The sequence below is a fragment of the Toxotes jaculatrix genome, chromosome 21, assembly GCF_017976425.1.
Source record: "Toxotes jaculatrix isolate fToxJac2 chromosome 21, fToxJac2.pri, whole genome shotgun sequence".
NCBI classification, from domain to species: domain Eukaryota; kingdom Metazoa; phylum Chordata; class Actinopteri; family Toxotidae; genus Toxotes; species Toxotes jaculatrix.
The window spans coordinates 1,019,052-1,035,541 of NC_054414.1; the positions used below are offsets into that span (position 1 = coordinate 1,019,052).

At 42.2% G+C, this 16,490-nt stretch overlaps 1 protein-coding gene across 1 annotated transcript; it reads right to left on the bottom strand.

Annotated features, from left to right (window-relative positions):
- Positions 1 to 1,506: 1,506 nt before the first annotated feature.
- Positions 1,507 to 16,107, bottom strand: LOC121201113 (signal transducer and activator of transcription 5B-like). The gene is made up of 19 exons (XM_041066760.1): positions 15,970 to 16,107; positions 14,595 to 14,729; positions 14,154 to 14,310; positions 12,434 to 12,523; positions 12,075 to 12,252; positions 11,826 to 11,956; positions 9,922 to 10,073; positions 9,532 to 9,687; positions 8,872 to 9,051; positions 8,602 to 8,689; positions 7,117 to 7,239; positions 6,765 to 6,857; positions 5,884 to 6,090; positions 5,582 to 5,676; positions 5,219 to 5,361; positions 4,908 to 5,063; positions 4,616 to 4,667; positions 4,295 to 4,402; positions 1,507 to 3,418 (listed from the first exon to the last, which is right to left on the bottom strand). The coding sequence occupies exons 2-19, from the start codon at positions 14,720 to 14,722 to the stop codon at positions 3,295 to 3,297; spliced, it is 2,361 nt and encodes a 786-aa protein (XP_040922694.1). The 5' UTR covers positions 14,723 to 14,729; positions 15,970 to 16,107; the 3' UTR covers positions 1,507 to 3,294.
- Positions 16,108 to 16,490: the final 383 nt, after the last annotated feature.

Genomic DNA, 16,490 nt, shown 5'->3' on the forward strand with positions numbered 1-16,490 from the left:
CAGATTGTTACAGCGAGCGAACAGATGAATAAACTCTGCATTTAGATTGTTGAATATGTTCATCGGTAAACTCTGAGGGTACATTCTGAACTTCTGTGAGTATGCCACTGTACATTCAGAATAAAAGAGGGGAATTAATAATTCTCCATGTAAACTTTTTCAGGCCATGAAACGTAGTATTTAGTTGTTACATGAGTTAAATGAAGGACTGACTGAAAACTGGCATCAGAAAAAAAAAACTATAAAATCAGCATCTTAGCCATTGTCCCATTCTTCTTCTTGCTAAATCTAAATACATCAGCTGACCTGCTCTTTCTCACATACATACAAATGATGTATTAAATATAGCTGCACAGTTTCTACTCAAGCTGTGACTGGTACTCTATTTTTCTGATAGCCTAATGATTATTCATCTGTGCCACTGTAAAAACTGGGTGTAAATATTAAATTACAAATAACAGACATTTCAGTTCCTCGTATGTCCATCATACATGTGTGGGAATGACAGTAAACCTCAGTTTACTAATCTGTTCTCTTGGTTTAACAATCTGTGCACATGCATTTCCTTTCTTTGACCCCATGGATCACTAATTAATAACAGCCTGTCTTAGTGCAGTCCATTTACTGACTATAAATTAGTTTATAAATTACTAATAAAAAGTATAAATACATGGGTGTACCAGGGAGGGAGAAAATTATGGGAAAAAATAGGATACAGGATTTTTGGAGCATCTTTTTTTTTTTTTTTTTTTTTTTTTTTTTGAGTCTTCCAACTTCCTGAAAATTTTTTAGGGTTAAAAAAAAATCCAATCAATGTACAGAGAGTCAGGGATGGGATTCATTTCCATGTTTCCAGAATCCAGACTTAAAATCTAAATGACCAAACGTCTAAAATGTTGGACGAACATTTACCAAGGTACTGAGCATTTACCAACTACAGACTACAACATCTGTTCTTAGTAAACTAAGGCACAGAAACATGTTCTGACAGATCCCATTTGTACCAACATCTGTATTTAAAACTCTGACAACAGGACTTGTCTAAATGTTCAAATCAATAAGCAGTTATTGACTCTGTGAGACCAAATTTTAGCACCTAAGACCATTTGAACATTTTGCTGCACGACGGTGTCAAAGAACATCAGAGAACGGCTGTAATTAATTAAACATTATAGAAAAAGCACCAAATTATAGCAGTTAGAGATTTTAAATTCCATTTTCAGTACTTAAAGTCGGACTTTGTAACCTTTGAAAGAGGAAATGAACACAAAACATTGTCTCACAAAACATCAAATTCATAAGCAATAAACTCTTGTTTAGGTCAGTACAATCTGGGATTTTGCTGCTACAGTCTTACTTGGTGACTGGGCGGGAGTCGCCCCCGCGACCTGGGCCTGGACCCAGATAAGCGGCAGATGATGGCATGAGTCTTACTTGGTCTGGTCTGACCACTAGCTTATAGTGGCTAATGTTAGCAAACTTCAGATAAATATTCCTGTGCACCTGACATTACAGAGTCCGTTTGCTGAGTTAATGCTGACTTTTTTTTTTTTATGACTTGTGCTACTGTTAAACTTTGTTTCAGCATGTTACAGAAAACAGTAAAACTCAAAGCAAACACACCGAGGCTGTTGCTGCGTCACTTAGCCTCGGACTGCCTTAGCTGAGGTCTGGAACGGGTTCAGCTAAACCAGAACTTGTGGGAGTTTAAAAACCACAGCAGCGTGTTGAGTTGATCCTGATCGCTGTGTCAAACTAATGATGATTAAGAGAAAAGCAGCCTAATACTGCTGATTGCTCATTAGTTTCAGAAAATGCTAATTATTAGGAGTCGGTTTCTATGTCTGCTCACTTCTCCTAACTGCTGAGGAAAGAATTCAGAAATATCACAACGGTTACATCTGTTCTGCTCATCACAAAATAACGTAACACAATATACTTTTAATATAAATGTACATCATATAGATAAACATCTGGCCTGTACAATATTACTTTCCTTAAAATCTCCTGCTCTATCAATAATCAGTAAAATACATTTCTATATTAATATTGAGGAGGGGATTCTTCTTGTAAGACATCTATGATTTTATTGTATTGCCTCAGGTGACTGAACAAATCACCTGGCTTACATGGCACCTTCTGGTGGTGCATTAACTAACACATCATTTCTGTTCAATGTGTCAGATTAACCCACTTTCTACAGAAACTTAAGTTTCACCTGGTTTAAAACCTAGGTTAAACCAGATGTGCTGCAGGTTTGTGGAAAACCTCCCATTCACTCACCGCCAGCGTTGTGTTATTTAGGTGGTTTGCACAGGACACGGCAGCTGGGTTCAGACTAAACCAGGGGTGATGCTGAAACCGCAGCTTCTGAGGGCACGCTGTGGTGGGGGGTTTTAGGAAAGCGCTTCGTTTTGTTTTCGGACAGCTCGTATTTAAAGCTGTCCTAAAGCTTAAGCCTCCGCTCAGCTAATGACAAAGCAGCAGCTCTAGATGCATCTTTTGTTGATTTCTACTTGTTTTCCCACCTAACGAGGACATGTTGACTCCAGAAGAACTTTGAAAAACAAAGGGAAATTCAATTTGCCATCATCCTGTGAATACTTCTAGTCTTCTCAGGGGCTGACGTTCAGCAAAAGTTACATAGTCTTACTTTAAGACCTGCCTTTTTTTTCTGGATTTTCTGGACAAAAAAAAAAAAAAAATCTCCTGTAACAGAGAAGAGATTCAATTTATCAGCATTTAGTCACATTAACCGACAATGACTGTGTATAGAAAGAAAGAAAACCTTTAAAGAGAAGAAAGGGCAGTTTGTCTACTGTGAAATTTTAAGCAGAGGTCTCTCTTGTTGCTAAAAGCTCATCAGGCACATATGAATGCAAAGCTTACATAAAAAAAACTAACTATACGTATCAGTTTTGTATAAAAATCCCATTGAATCAAACCAGCTCCACATCACCGCCCTGAGAAACTATGATAAGTGAGAGAGGACATCAACACCAGCCTTGGTCAAATGCCAGTAACATTGACTCTTGAAAGCAAGTTTGCTACCTGTACAGAGACACTTAGACCACATGACGGGACCTGTTCTCTTCCCAAAACTCCTGTGGGCAGCTAAAACAGAAGATTGATGGTGAGTTGTGACGTCGCTCTGCCAGAACGACCGATGCAAATCAGGACGTTTCTTGTCCTGGTTGCAGTCCAGAGAGAATTACAGGTGTGTGTGTGTGTGTGTGTTTCTGTTGGATAAGATGGTGATGACCTGAAGGTGTGCTGCAGTCTCAGGTTTCGGGTTCAGGACTGCTGGCTGCTCCACTGGTTGGCCATGGGCCTGCGTAGCAGCTCCTCCACGTGACGGGCTACGTCCATCGTGTCTTCCAGGTCAAAGTCTCCATCTGCATCCAACATGGTGTCACTCCTGAGAAGACACGAGCACAGACAGACTTTCACAAAGGAGGTTGCCTGGAAAATTACACTTCTGACAGACCCAATTACCAGACGCAACTACCTTAAGCAACTCAGATATGGTCTCCAGAAACAGAGGGGACTGACCATGAAACATTAAGCCAGGTGATTGTGTCCACCTGATGGATTTAAGTCAGCAGTCACTCTCCTTATGCTCTCTTTGAGGTCTCTAACTCATGAGGGAAATATCTAGCTCTTTAGCAGCTAAACATTCCACCACCACCACAACAACACTATGAAAGCAGTGAGAGTGAAGCGAAAGATCAACACAAAGAAGTGAAACTCAGTTTAGGTTAGGGCAGTGCTTCTCAATTATTTTCTGTTACACCCTCCCTGGGAAGGCGTACATACACTTTGTGATATTTCCTCATCTTAGCTTTCGGGTGACTTTCGTTTGTTTCATTATCTCCGTCTCAGCGCGCCCCACTATTTGAGGAGCACTGGGTTAGGGGAAGCCACAGATTCAGGTGGTAATTTTCTGTAGGTTCATCACTGTGACTCCTTTCATCTTCTCGTACTGTTTCCACTCTGACATTCGATCCATTGCTGATTATAGCCACTTCACACCTGCTTTTGTTTTTGTCTTGACATCTTATGTTGTCCCTGTGTCTGCCTTGCTTAAATGTTAAACCAATGTTCACCACTGGCTGAAATTCCATCCTCACGGTTTACATGTATCTGAGTGGATTGAAAAGGTTCTCTCAGGTCTTCAGTCTTAAAGTGGAAGCATCAGTACCATAACTAATATAATAACTCATGGTGTCTTCCAGTGTAGTGTTCACAGGATGGTATCTTCAATAAATAAGTGAAGTAAAAGGAGAGAGCTTACATATGAGGGTAAACACTGAAGTTGTTGGGGTGGCTCACGGAGGGAGAAGCTGTCTGGTCCATGAATGTAGGAGTAGCTCCACTGGGTTCAGGGTTTGGGGTGGTAAATCTGCCAAAGACATATGCCACACGTTACATCAGCAATTTCAATAAACATAAATAAAGCCATCACAGCCACACCATCTGATCTGATGGGTCTCTATTTGATTCTACTGCAGGACAATGAGTCCAAACACAGTTAGAGTCATGAGGAGCAACCTTCAGTGACAAGAACAAGAAGGAGCCAACAAAAGAGAGAAAAAAAAAAAGAACAACAACTTACTCTGGCACAACTTGTTTGATCTGTGGTTTTACGTATCCATCCACCGCTTTGGCTGCAAGAGAGACATTTCATAGTAAGTTCAGCTTCATAGTGCCATACACATCTTGGGTTGTTCCACTAGTTTTGGCTTTTAAAGCCTGCTACGACGACTCTGAGTTATGTAACGATAAGCTCATGTCTAGGAAGAATTCTTTATTTCATTCATAAAAAGCATCTCCTTTGTAGATGTATGTATTTAGCTCATAGCAGTGATGCACTGACATGAACAGAAGAAAGTATTGTTGATACGTACAGAGTGGAGGGGTGTAGTACTTGGCAAAAACCTCATCTTTGGGCCGGTCGGGGTAGAGAAACAGAAGGTGGTTCAGATCACTGATGCGATCGGCCAGGGAGCGAATGGAGAAGTCCTTGGTGGTATAAGGCAGCAGATTCCAGACCAGCCTCTCACCTAGTCAAAGACAGGAACAACCACAGATTACAATCACTGTCTTTAGCCAGGTTAAATATATTGTTGCAGAGATATAGATCACTGCTGTACTAACTTAACAAGTGTAAAACACTTAAAAAGTGCAAAAAGGCTTTAAAAGCGCTGAACTTTAGTACCTGATTTGTTGGGATTCTCAGCCACCCAGGCAATGGTGATGCCTCCAATCTCAGAGTCACTGAATCGCAGCAGGAAGGTGCCGTTGGGTTTGGACAGGAGCATGTCCTGTGCCTGCTGCTTGTTTACAAAGCCCAGGATGGCCCTGCGAACGGTATACAGACACACATGTTTACACATAAACTCTTTCATGTACAGGTTCAGCATACGGGCTGTCACTCCATCTTCACTGTCAGAGCAGTGTACATTTTTCTAAAATTAGCAGTATGTTAAGTTTAAATACCTTCATCATAAATCCATGTCTTTATAGTGAACATAAAACTGGTTTCTTGCAAAAAAAAAAAAAAGACAGCATTAGTCATTACCCATCATTCCAGTGAGGTTTGAGATGTTTCTTCATGAGCTCCACAACTCCATCAAACCACTGCCAGAAGGTGAAGTTGCGTCCAGGTAAGCTCTCCTGTACAAAGTAAGCATGTTCCATCAGTATGTTTACATGCAAGCAGGAAATCAGGTGAGAAATCATGCTGACCTAGTTACTGTAAAACCACATTAACAGGAAGTAGTATTCTTTAGATGCTGCTGCTGACACCGTAGTGACAGCACAGCTTTCTTCTTACAGTGCAGATATGTCACTGTAGAAGCTGTGGAAACCAGCTGGACTCACCCGGTTGAACTGGGCCCAGGATATGGTCATGTTGTGGTAGTCCTCGGGGTTGTTGCTGCTGCTTGTAAAAGCCTTCTGTGCCAGGAAGACCAGGTTGTCCTCTGACAGGCCACGCGAGCTGTGCATCTCCGCCTTGTACTTCATATCGAGGGCCTCGCACAGCTGGGGCCACATGACTTTGTCTGGCACGATGAACGGCACCCTGCCCTGAGGAGACGAACAAGGGTGCCGTGGGGGAAAAGAAACAGGGGCGTTCAGATTCTGACTCTGTCCTTCATTTGTAAAACTCCTTACCACAAGCACAGTACTCATCACTGTTCTACTGACAAAACATGGGAAAATTAAACCTTTCTGGTATTTTCTAAGATATAAAAATTTCACTGAGGGACCACTGAGGGACATGAGGCATGTGCTTTAACCATCTGCCACTGGACATCCCATTTTAGTCATGCCAAACATTGAGTTATAAAACTAATTTACTAATGTCAAGACTTGATTTTATTCTTACATGCTGGTAAACTAGATATTTTTGTAGTTTTGGACAAACGGTTGGACAAAACAAGACATCTGACCTTAAGCTGGCAGAAATTATGTGCTTTTTAGAACATGGGGACTATTTTCAGAGGCAGGACAGTGTGTATTGGACTGAGTCAAAATAAACTACACTGTGTTTTGTTAGTAGGATGTATTCAGTGTTGTTTTGGATGTACATATGGGGTTTAAAAAAAAAAAAGAATATTACAAAACCTATCGTTTTACAGCTCATGATGCGATGGTGTACCTGTCTAGCTGACACTGTGCGTCGTTATAGGGAAATATATACGGAGAAGGATAAAAAAAGGCTGTTGTGGCAACCGACGGTTAAAGAGCAGCCAACTTACAGGCTCAGCAAAGGCGTTGTCCCAGAGGACTGTTGCTGTGGCATTGTTGTCCTGACTGCCGTGGACGATCACTACCACAGGCAGCGATAAGGTCTGCAAGTTACAAACACAAGAGGCAGTGTAATAGGTTAGAGAGAACAGAAATTCTCCTGGACTCTTTCGAAGTAATGCTAGAAAACAGCAGGTTTAGAGAAAGCTTAGACTTTTAGTGCCATAAACTTGCTGAATACTTGTTGGTGTTTAAAGTCTTCCAAAGGAGACAAACAAGCAGGTGGCAATTATCATTCAAGATAGCCTAACTCATTTAGCTGCTATTCACTGGTTTAAAAGATCAAACGTCTCATCTGATTACTTTGACGTGGAAGACCAGCTCGTTGCCTCCGACACTAAACTGTGATTCGAACAGGACTGTGAACTTCTCCTCCGTCACCGACTCTGCACCTCGACGGTCAGAGCGCTTGATCCGTTTCAGGGACTGGAAACACAAACACAGCAAAGACATGAGGAGACATTAGAGACATATTCCTTCATTACAACTAACACAGCCAGTGTGGAGCACTGTGACAAAATTCTGCAACTGTGCTTTCACAACACACAACACACACACACACACAAAATACTTGTTGATAGGATCAATTCCTTGTTGACTGTCCTGCAATTTGTTGATAAGAACATACAATAACAGGGCTGGATGGGGAAAAAAAAAAATAACAGCACAGTTTTCAGTTTAAGCTCAATTTTGATTTCAATGATCCAATATCGATTCTTAAAATCCCAACATCGATCTTTGAATTAGTGCCGTTTCTCAGTCATTTTCTCAGCAAGCATGTACATCTGCTCTAAATGTGATGAGTCAGGGCTGCAGGATGTGTAAAAATGCCAACTTGGAAATTGGGAAACGGGAGTTATTACAACATGCACAAAAACGTTATTTTGAATTAAAAAGATGACAGCTGCTATAGGAACTGCTTTTAGTCACAACAGTTCCATAAATCGTGACATGGATAATTACAAAGTCTGTGCTGACTGGCTGCAGTTTACAGGGCAGTTTACAGTCTCTGCCCTGTGAATGCTCACAAACTAAATCTCAAACTAGGGCACTGTCAACATTAGTATATACTATAAAGTCCATAGTATCATTCAGCTGTGACACAGCATGTGTTATCATTAAAATTTGCATTAGTGTTGGAGTATGCTGCAAAAAGGGAAGGTGTGTATCAAACATTGTAATGTTATCTATGCTGTGTCACTGTGGTCTGGCACAATAACTTTGTATTTGGTTACTTTAAAATTGAATGTTGTATCAACTGGTAACTGTGTAGTTTGGTTTTTAAAGGGGGATTTAAGGGTTTCCACTTTTTTCATCTACAGAGAACATAATGTTCAGTCTTCCACAATCAATAATAATAATCATAATAATATAAACTTTCCAAAACAAAAGCAACATGTGCTTTACCATATAAAGGTAAAAAAAAAACATTCTGCATTATTGCATGAACACTGAGTAAAATATAGAATAAAAACAGGATAAAGCGCTGACTGAACTAAGTGGATATTAATAAATCATTCCAGAGTTTCAGATTCAGATTTTTCCCATCAAAAACAGCAGGCTGTATGGAAAGGTATAAACTGTGTGTTGTCTGTATGAAGATGAAATAAGATGCCCTGGGGTACACTAAACCTAACCCTGGCTTTGTTATTGTACCAGTAACCACATTTTGGTCAGTTAGCTTTACATCACAAACCTGGTTTCTAAGCATAGATTCATGTAAAAACAATGTTATTTAGGAAAGTCCTATTTTGTATTACTCCTTAAAAGATAACCAATAGAGCTTACCATGTTCCTGAAGTGTGCACTGAGGGTGCCGGTGGCCTGGTGGTACTCCATCACACAGTTGTTGTTGAGGATTTCTCCACTGCTTTCACTACACAGGCAAAAGAAAAGCTGTTTTATCACATTCTCAGTGACTATAGCTGTAGATTACCATCTGCAGTCACACACTGTTTCAGCCTTGTATCAGCCATGAGTCCACAATGTGTTTTACCAATATATTTCACACTGCTTAGGATTTATGGACAAGTATGTATGCGGGCAGGTGCTTCTCACCTGTGTGTGCTCTCATTCTTCAGCAGAGCTTTGGCCTGCTGCTCGCTGACGATGACAGCCTTCACCTGAGGCGGGTTCATGTGGACGTTGAGTTTTCCACCCACTAGAAGGCGCACAGTGGCTGCGAATTTGGTCTGGGTCTTTAACACCTGGGGCGGCTGCTTTTCAATGATGAAGGTGCTGAAGAGAAAAGGAGACAATGACAATGTGACGCCTGTGATTTTCTTGCATGGACATCAGTGCAGAGTGTGGATACAACAGATTAGGATAAAAGATTCAGTCTGTGAAAGCCAGCAGCTGAATCAGTGAGCTGACGAAAGGCTGATGAAATCCTACAGCCACAGAGACTGTGCTTCCTGCCATTAAAAGAGACACGCCTCTAACTCTGGTTACACATCGACAAAACTGGATTGAAATACCGCCCCTGAACACGACACTCCAGCAATTCCCACCAAGGATAAGCCAGCTCCAAGCCCACAAAGCATAAGTGGACGAGATGCACAAACATCCATAATCTCGCCTTGCAATAGTAAGGGCAGACAGTGAAGCATACGGAGAAGAGTGAAATTGAAACCTAACTTTATTTGGTAATAGTGCAATGTAATTCTGGTGTAATTCTATGGTTAAGACAGCAGTGAAGACGTTATGTCTAGTTCTCACCTGGTGACCAGAGCAGAGATGATATCAGTAATGTCGCTGTTGAGTTTGCTCAGCAGCTCTTCCATCGGGCCCGGCAGAGGAAGCTGCTGGGTTAGATGTTCACAGCGCCGGATCTGCTGCCGGTTCTGCCAGATCAAATCAGCCAGCTTCTCACACCTTGTGGACAAGGAGAAGCAGTGGAGATACCACCATAGTGTGGAAGCGAAGGACAGGGGGAGCTGTTAATTGTATATTTTTTGTAATCAATGTTAACATCTCAACTGAAAGAAAACATTTCAACAAACATTCCTTGATGCACATGCTTGAGGTAGGCAAAACTGTTTAATTAAATCTCCACTCTACAATATAATATGCAAGTCAGACTGATTAACAAGCATTTCCAGTATGTACCAGGACTGGAGGACATCCAGGCCCCCCTCATGGGGGCCCCCATTGCCAGCCAGCTGCTGCCTCCTCTTCCACTGGATGAGCTCCTCATCCAGGATTAGAGTCTGCTGCTTCCTCAGCAGGCCCAGGGTCTTCTGGTGTTGTTCTGACAGGTCCTGCAAGTACATCACCAGCCACATACTGAGAAAACTGTGGAAAACTGCGGAACTGTGGACTGTGCATTCATCCTGAAAGAAGAAGGCTGTATCTGAAGAAATGCGAGGGGTGACCGATAAGTTAGTGGCCTAAGGACTTATCATCCAAGAAAGTTCTTGGCCTGATCCGGCCCCTCTAACTACAACCTCTTCCCCAAGATGGAGAAGGAGCTCGGCGGTCACCATTTTAAGAAGGATGGTGACGTCATCTCTGCTCTGGATCACTTTCTGGTGGTCCACAACGGCAGCTTCTACAGAGAAGGGATCTGTTTGCTTTATGACCGCTGGACTAAGTGTGTAAATGTAGGAGGAGACAATGATGAATAATAAATGTGACAGGTTTCCTAAAATCGACTCCTATCTTTGACCTGCCAAATAGCCCTATGGCATCAGTTTAAAAAAAAAAAAAAGTAATAAAAATCAATGTTGGTAAAAACACCTTTGACTAGATTATTAACAGATAAACAAAATACATAACAGGCCTACTAAATACATATTACTGGTCGAATCCATCTTACCACAGTGGATTGCTGCGAGCCATGCTGCGAAAGAAACAGAGTGTAAACTCAGTAATAGGCTGTTGTTACTGTTCTTTCATTTTGTGTTGCTGTGGTGCTGAACAAAGAGATACTGTCAACTAACTTTATAGCGCATCTCTTTATTTGCTGCAGTAATCTTTATTGGAGTCACTTGAGTGTCTGTGAACTGTGTATCCCTGTCTGTGTCTGGTTGAATAAACAGAGGGACTTTCACACTCTAAAAGATGCCTTAAATTTCTCTGTTATTTTTATTTATTAACTGACATGGCTGTGCACAGAGAAGGACGTTTCAGCATTTTCTTCAATGTGGACAAACCATATTACACGGCAGGTATTTCTACCTACTCAATGCGAGGGGACAATGACGTAGGACAGGTAGGTAGGTTTCCCTTGCAAAGGACACCTGACTATGACCTGGAGCACAGTTGTTTTGAATATTAGCTGTATTTCAAAATTGGACCGCTGTCCAGTAAAGATGGCCTCATTCCAACAATGACGTTTACAGAGGTGAAAGCCCAAATTGTTTCTTTACCATGGCTGGATCAGAAAAGATTCTATATCCAAGTGATGGATATTTTCCTCTTTAGATGATATGACTAGAAGATCTGTACATCTCAGGAAAAAAAAAGTAATCCATCTTGAAGAGAAGACGAAGCTTTCTGTCAAAGGTGGTGTGAAATTTTGAATTGTTATATATAGACTTGTCATATCCTATTACAGCTGAAATTTCCCCCATTGAAGGCTACAACTGAAAAACCAGAACACCTTTAAGACAACAACTGAACAAGAAGCTCCTATGAGAGAGGTGTGTGTGTGTGTGTATGTGTGTCATATATATATACACACACACGCACATGTGTATATATATATATATATATATGGGTCAAATCAAGTCAAGGACGTCCTTGGGTGAGTCCTTGAAAAGTCCTTAAGCCTAAAGTAGTGGAAGACGTGGATGACTGCACAAAGGCTGATGTTATCCATTTTCTCAGACAGAGCTGACTCGCAATTTTCAATTACCCAAAACAGACACACCACAAAAGATATTAACTTCAAGCTTTCTGCATAACCACACACTTATCAATCACCCCTCAAATCGTATGTGTCTATGTTGTATGTCAGAACAGCATTTGGTTTGTGTGTTTGTGTGTGTGTGAGTGCAGTGTCTTCATACAAGCCTGTATTTCTGTAGTGTGCTGGCCTCTCTAGTGAGCCAGGCCTCCACAGTGGCCCTCTTGCTTTGTAGGGTGGTCTCCCGCTGGGTGCGCTCGGCCGCAGGCAGTGAAGACAGGCTGCTCAGCTGGGCTAATGAAGCAGGAAACAGACTGAACATTACTAACACCACCACCACTGTTCACTTTTGGATGAAGAAGGTAACTTTTAACCAGCCCTAGCTGCATGCGTGCGTGTGTCTTGTCATCACCCTGGATGCGCAGGTTCTCCTGGTACTGGATGATGAAGTACTCCTGGCTGTGTTGGAGCTTTCTCAGTTCGTTCTCGGTCTCCTGTGTGGCCAAGCGGAGCTCCTCAAAGGCCTGGTTGATCTGCTGGTGGCGCTGTGACAAGGTGTCCATAGCCTGGCCCCCAGCCCCACTGCTGGCCTACACATAAAACTTTTTGTCAGTTCGGTCCTCCCACTATTATGATGCCAACATGTGTAATTTACTGTTCATGAGTAATGGCCTTCAGCATTATTTCATCCTCTCTCTAAATATATGTACACTGGATTCGCAGGATTCCTCCAAATGATGTGACATCAGAAATCCCTGACAACCAACTTACATTTGTAGCTTCCTGAACCAGCCTCTGTTCTGAGTGCAGGATGTGTTTAATGCAGCGCACCAGCTCCAAAGGACAGCGGTCATAAGTGCTCTGCAGAGATACACACACACACATTTAATTTTCTTAACCTGAAAATAATTATTATTGTGGCAATTCCTTTGTTCCCTTACATTACTTATAACAGAGGCTCCAAAACCTGGGACGTGAACCAGTAACAGTCACAGAAAGAAGGAAAAGTATATCTCTTTTCAAATAATAATAAAATAACAAAAAATCCATCAGAAATAATGTAAATGACAACAAACGATTTATGGAATCATTAATTGTAAATCAGCAATGAATTTTCATGGAATGTCTTTGTGGCGTATAAAAGCCCATTTTGAACAAGCAATTAGAACAATTAGAAAGAGAGGTGGTGAACAACTGATCAAGAGGACATCAGAGTCTGTAGTCTGAGAAACCCAGTCTGACAGGTCCTCAACTGGCAGCTTCACTAAAAGCAAAACACCAGACTGAGCTTCGAAAGTGAAGTTACAACTCCAGAATCCTGGCCTTCTAGGCAGAGTTGCAAAGAAAAAGCATTACGGACAGACCAATTTTAGTTTGAAGAGTCTGGACCAAAGAGATCATTTGTGCTTGATGTGCTTGATGCCATCTGGAGGTGCTTCAGTGGTGGTAAAGTGGGAGATCTGCACGCCATGCCATACCCTGTGGATGCCGTTTGACTGGAACTTCCTCCTACAGCAGAACAATGACCCAAAGCACAGCTCCAAACTATTCAAGAACTATTTAGAGGAGAAGCACTGAGCTGGTATTCTGTCTATAATGGAGTGGCCAGCACAGTCACCGGATCTCATCCTGATTGAGTTGTTGTGGGAACTGCAAGTGCAACGTTTGGCACGTGCTTCAGGAAGCATGGCCTGAAATTCTTCCAGACCACCTCAACACACTGACAGCTACAATGCCAAAGGGCTGTGATTGCTGCCAATGGACTAATCTATTATTTCAAGTAAAAAATAGCCACACGTGATTATGTGGAAAGTGCGGCAGCCAGCTAATCAAGGTGGTTTACGGTTTCCAAAACGTATTGCTATGCATTTACCCTGAGGCATCAGGCACACTGGACATTGCCCCTGAGAGAGCTCCCCCATGGCACACTATAGAGCAGTCTGCATCGGCTCCTTTCCCTCTGTTACAGGAAGGAAAGGGCAGCTGAGAAGTAGCGGTGGGTTTCCCGGCGCTCTTGCCAGGTGAACGCCTTGAACAGGGATGAGGATAGAACAACAAGCTGAAATCCCCAGCAGGTGGACAGAACAGGGCTCTGGAGGTGTCTGGAGGTGATAGAGACAGAGCTTTCTTTTTTTCCTATTTCTTTTGCAAAATTGGGTCCAGAGACCTGCAGACAAGGGAGTTTAACAGGGCAGTGTGTCATGCTCTGCTCTGTGCTCTAACTGAGGAGCAGCTCACTGAGACCGCTGGAGGATTTGAGAGCATGGGCTACAGCTATGGAGGGAAGCCATGGAACTGCTGTTTTCAGAGACACCGGATCAGAGGAACCACGATACAGGACTTGTTTGACCATATGTCTGTAACGCGATCTCCGTGGACACAATCCACTTGGCCTGTGCAACAGTGTGGTAAGTTGTTTTTGTAGATGTGACTGGCTCTTGTACTTGTGGACAGGCTGGTTTTCCTTTGTCTTACAGTAACTGACTGGTACCTTGAGCTGGCTGGCATAGTGGCCCAGCTTGATCTTGAGGAGAAAGCCATCCTCTCCTCCCTGAAGCTGGGCTTTCTTCTGCAGCTCAGCCACCAAGTTGTCCAGCAGACGCTTGGCTTTGGCTTCCTCTGCTGGGTTGTCCAACTCTACTGAATCCCTGTGAAACACAATTACAATTTAAGATTCTTAACTAACTAGCTGTACAGGACTAAATAGTGTGCATAAATCTCTCATCAACTCCGACTATTTAACATCTGGTAAGTAAATTCAACTCCTCATGCATAAGAAGGTGATAATTATAAACCTCGCTTATTGTCATGTAAGAGAGCAACTTATAACAACAAACAAATACAACACAAAAGAAGAACACATTAGAACACCATCAAGTAGGACAGGGGAATTACCCGAATAAAAAAATAAAGATACAGATCTATTGCATACCAGAGCTGGCTCTCTATCCACTGTGCCAGGTAGTGTCGCACCTCAATGGGGAAATGCTGGCCGTACAGCGCCTGCATCTGGTGCAAAGCCTCACCCTGCAGCTGCTGGGCCTGGATCCACATTGCCATGGTGCTCCTGTGGAGGCAGGAGGATGGCAACAAAAGAAGCCAGGGACAAGATGAGGGAGAGTGGAAAGGAACAGTGAACAAGAGTAGTAATGAGTAACATTTACCAGAGGGAGGGTTTTTTTTAAAGAAGAGTAAAAGAGAGTACAGTTGAAGAGAAGGTGATGGGGAAGGAGATAAAGAGAGTAGAGTGGCAGGAAAGAGTTATCAAAATGTTTTAATGAAAACAGGAATGGTTGTTAAAAAACAAATACAAACTAGTACCTGCCAAACAGGTGAGTGCTTTCAAAGGGATGCAAGTGTTCTTACTGACCTCTTTATATCACTTTAGACAAAGCCCTACAGCTACAATCCTGACAAAATCCTTACAGGCTTCCAAAACTGTTACTGATTCACCATGGCTGTGCACTTCCCACAAGTCAGCTTCGGATCATTTGTTACAAACTTCCTCTACCATTTGACACACTATGACAATAAGCAGAGGTATTTGTATCAATTTATTTTGTCAACGTTTATAATCAATCCGCCATTTTCTACACTAATCTTTCCCTTTATTGGAAGGCAAAACAAACTTCAGCAGACGCTTAGGGATATCATTCATCAGCATTGTAACATGTATAGATTGGTACTTCCGTTATCTGACTGTGTACTCACCTGCACTAACACCCGCACTACCTTCCTCCTCCAATCCTCACGTTTACTAACACCGAACTGGCTACATGCTAAATTTGGTCAAACTATAGGCTGAATAATATGGTGGCGTGTTTTCTGATAAAAACATGTAGCTTAGCCGTCAAAGGTCATATTAAATGGTGACCTGTAGTAGCACATTTAATCATCTGTATGACTTTTGGTAATGTATTACCTTCTCAGGTTACACAAGAGAGCGAAACGCATCGGTCTGTAGCGAGGAAGCTTGCGCTCCCTCAACTTTGGGAGATAGCTTTGCTTGCTAACATTACTGTACAGGGAGATTGGCTTGTTGGCAAACAAAAATGAACATAAAGAAACTTACAAATAGCGACCTGAGGTTTGGTGAACAAACGGATAAATGCTGAGTGGGAAAGTGGTGAATGTATATTTGTGTTTATTACTTTGGTAGGAGTAGACAGCGTAACGCTAGCTAGCTAGCTAAGGAGAGCCATTCCACTAGCTAGCATAGTAGGAAAGCTCAGTAGCCGAGTACAGCGCTCGACTAAAACTTCACTTTCGTACTCCACAAATAGTAACCAGCTACGTCTTTGACTCACCTTTTAAGAGACTGCAGCACACCTTACAGCAACACCATGGGCAGGCAGTGGACAGCGCGCACACACACACAACTTTTAAACCTCATACAGATTAGTTGACGTACTTGTCACATCGCCAACTTCTTTAACGCCTTCGGGTTTCTGGTAAAGCAGCTGTTGTTGACCAGCATCAAATCAAGAACGAATTTTATAGGCGCTTTCCGGTTTCAAATTTCAAAGTAAAACTCTTGTCAGACTACAGTGATGTCTAATATTAGTTTAATGACAAGTATTTTTTGTTGTAGTTTCTCTGTATATAATAGGCTAAAAAATAGAATGTGTGAACTTTGATGTTGTACTGGCACTGTGATTGTAAAAATAGTTTCACACTTTTAATTGAGGTGCATAAGCCATCCACATCCGGTCGTATTCATGCTAACTTCAGGTAACTTGGGGCAGTCCAGCCAGTTCTCGTATTTCCGCTAAGAGCCCCACCTCCAGCCCGCGCCCAGCTGTGTGTCAAAAACACAGAAATCAGAGTG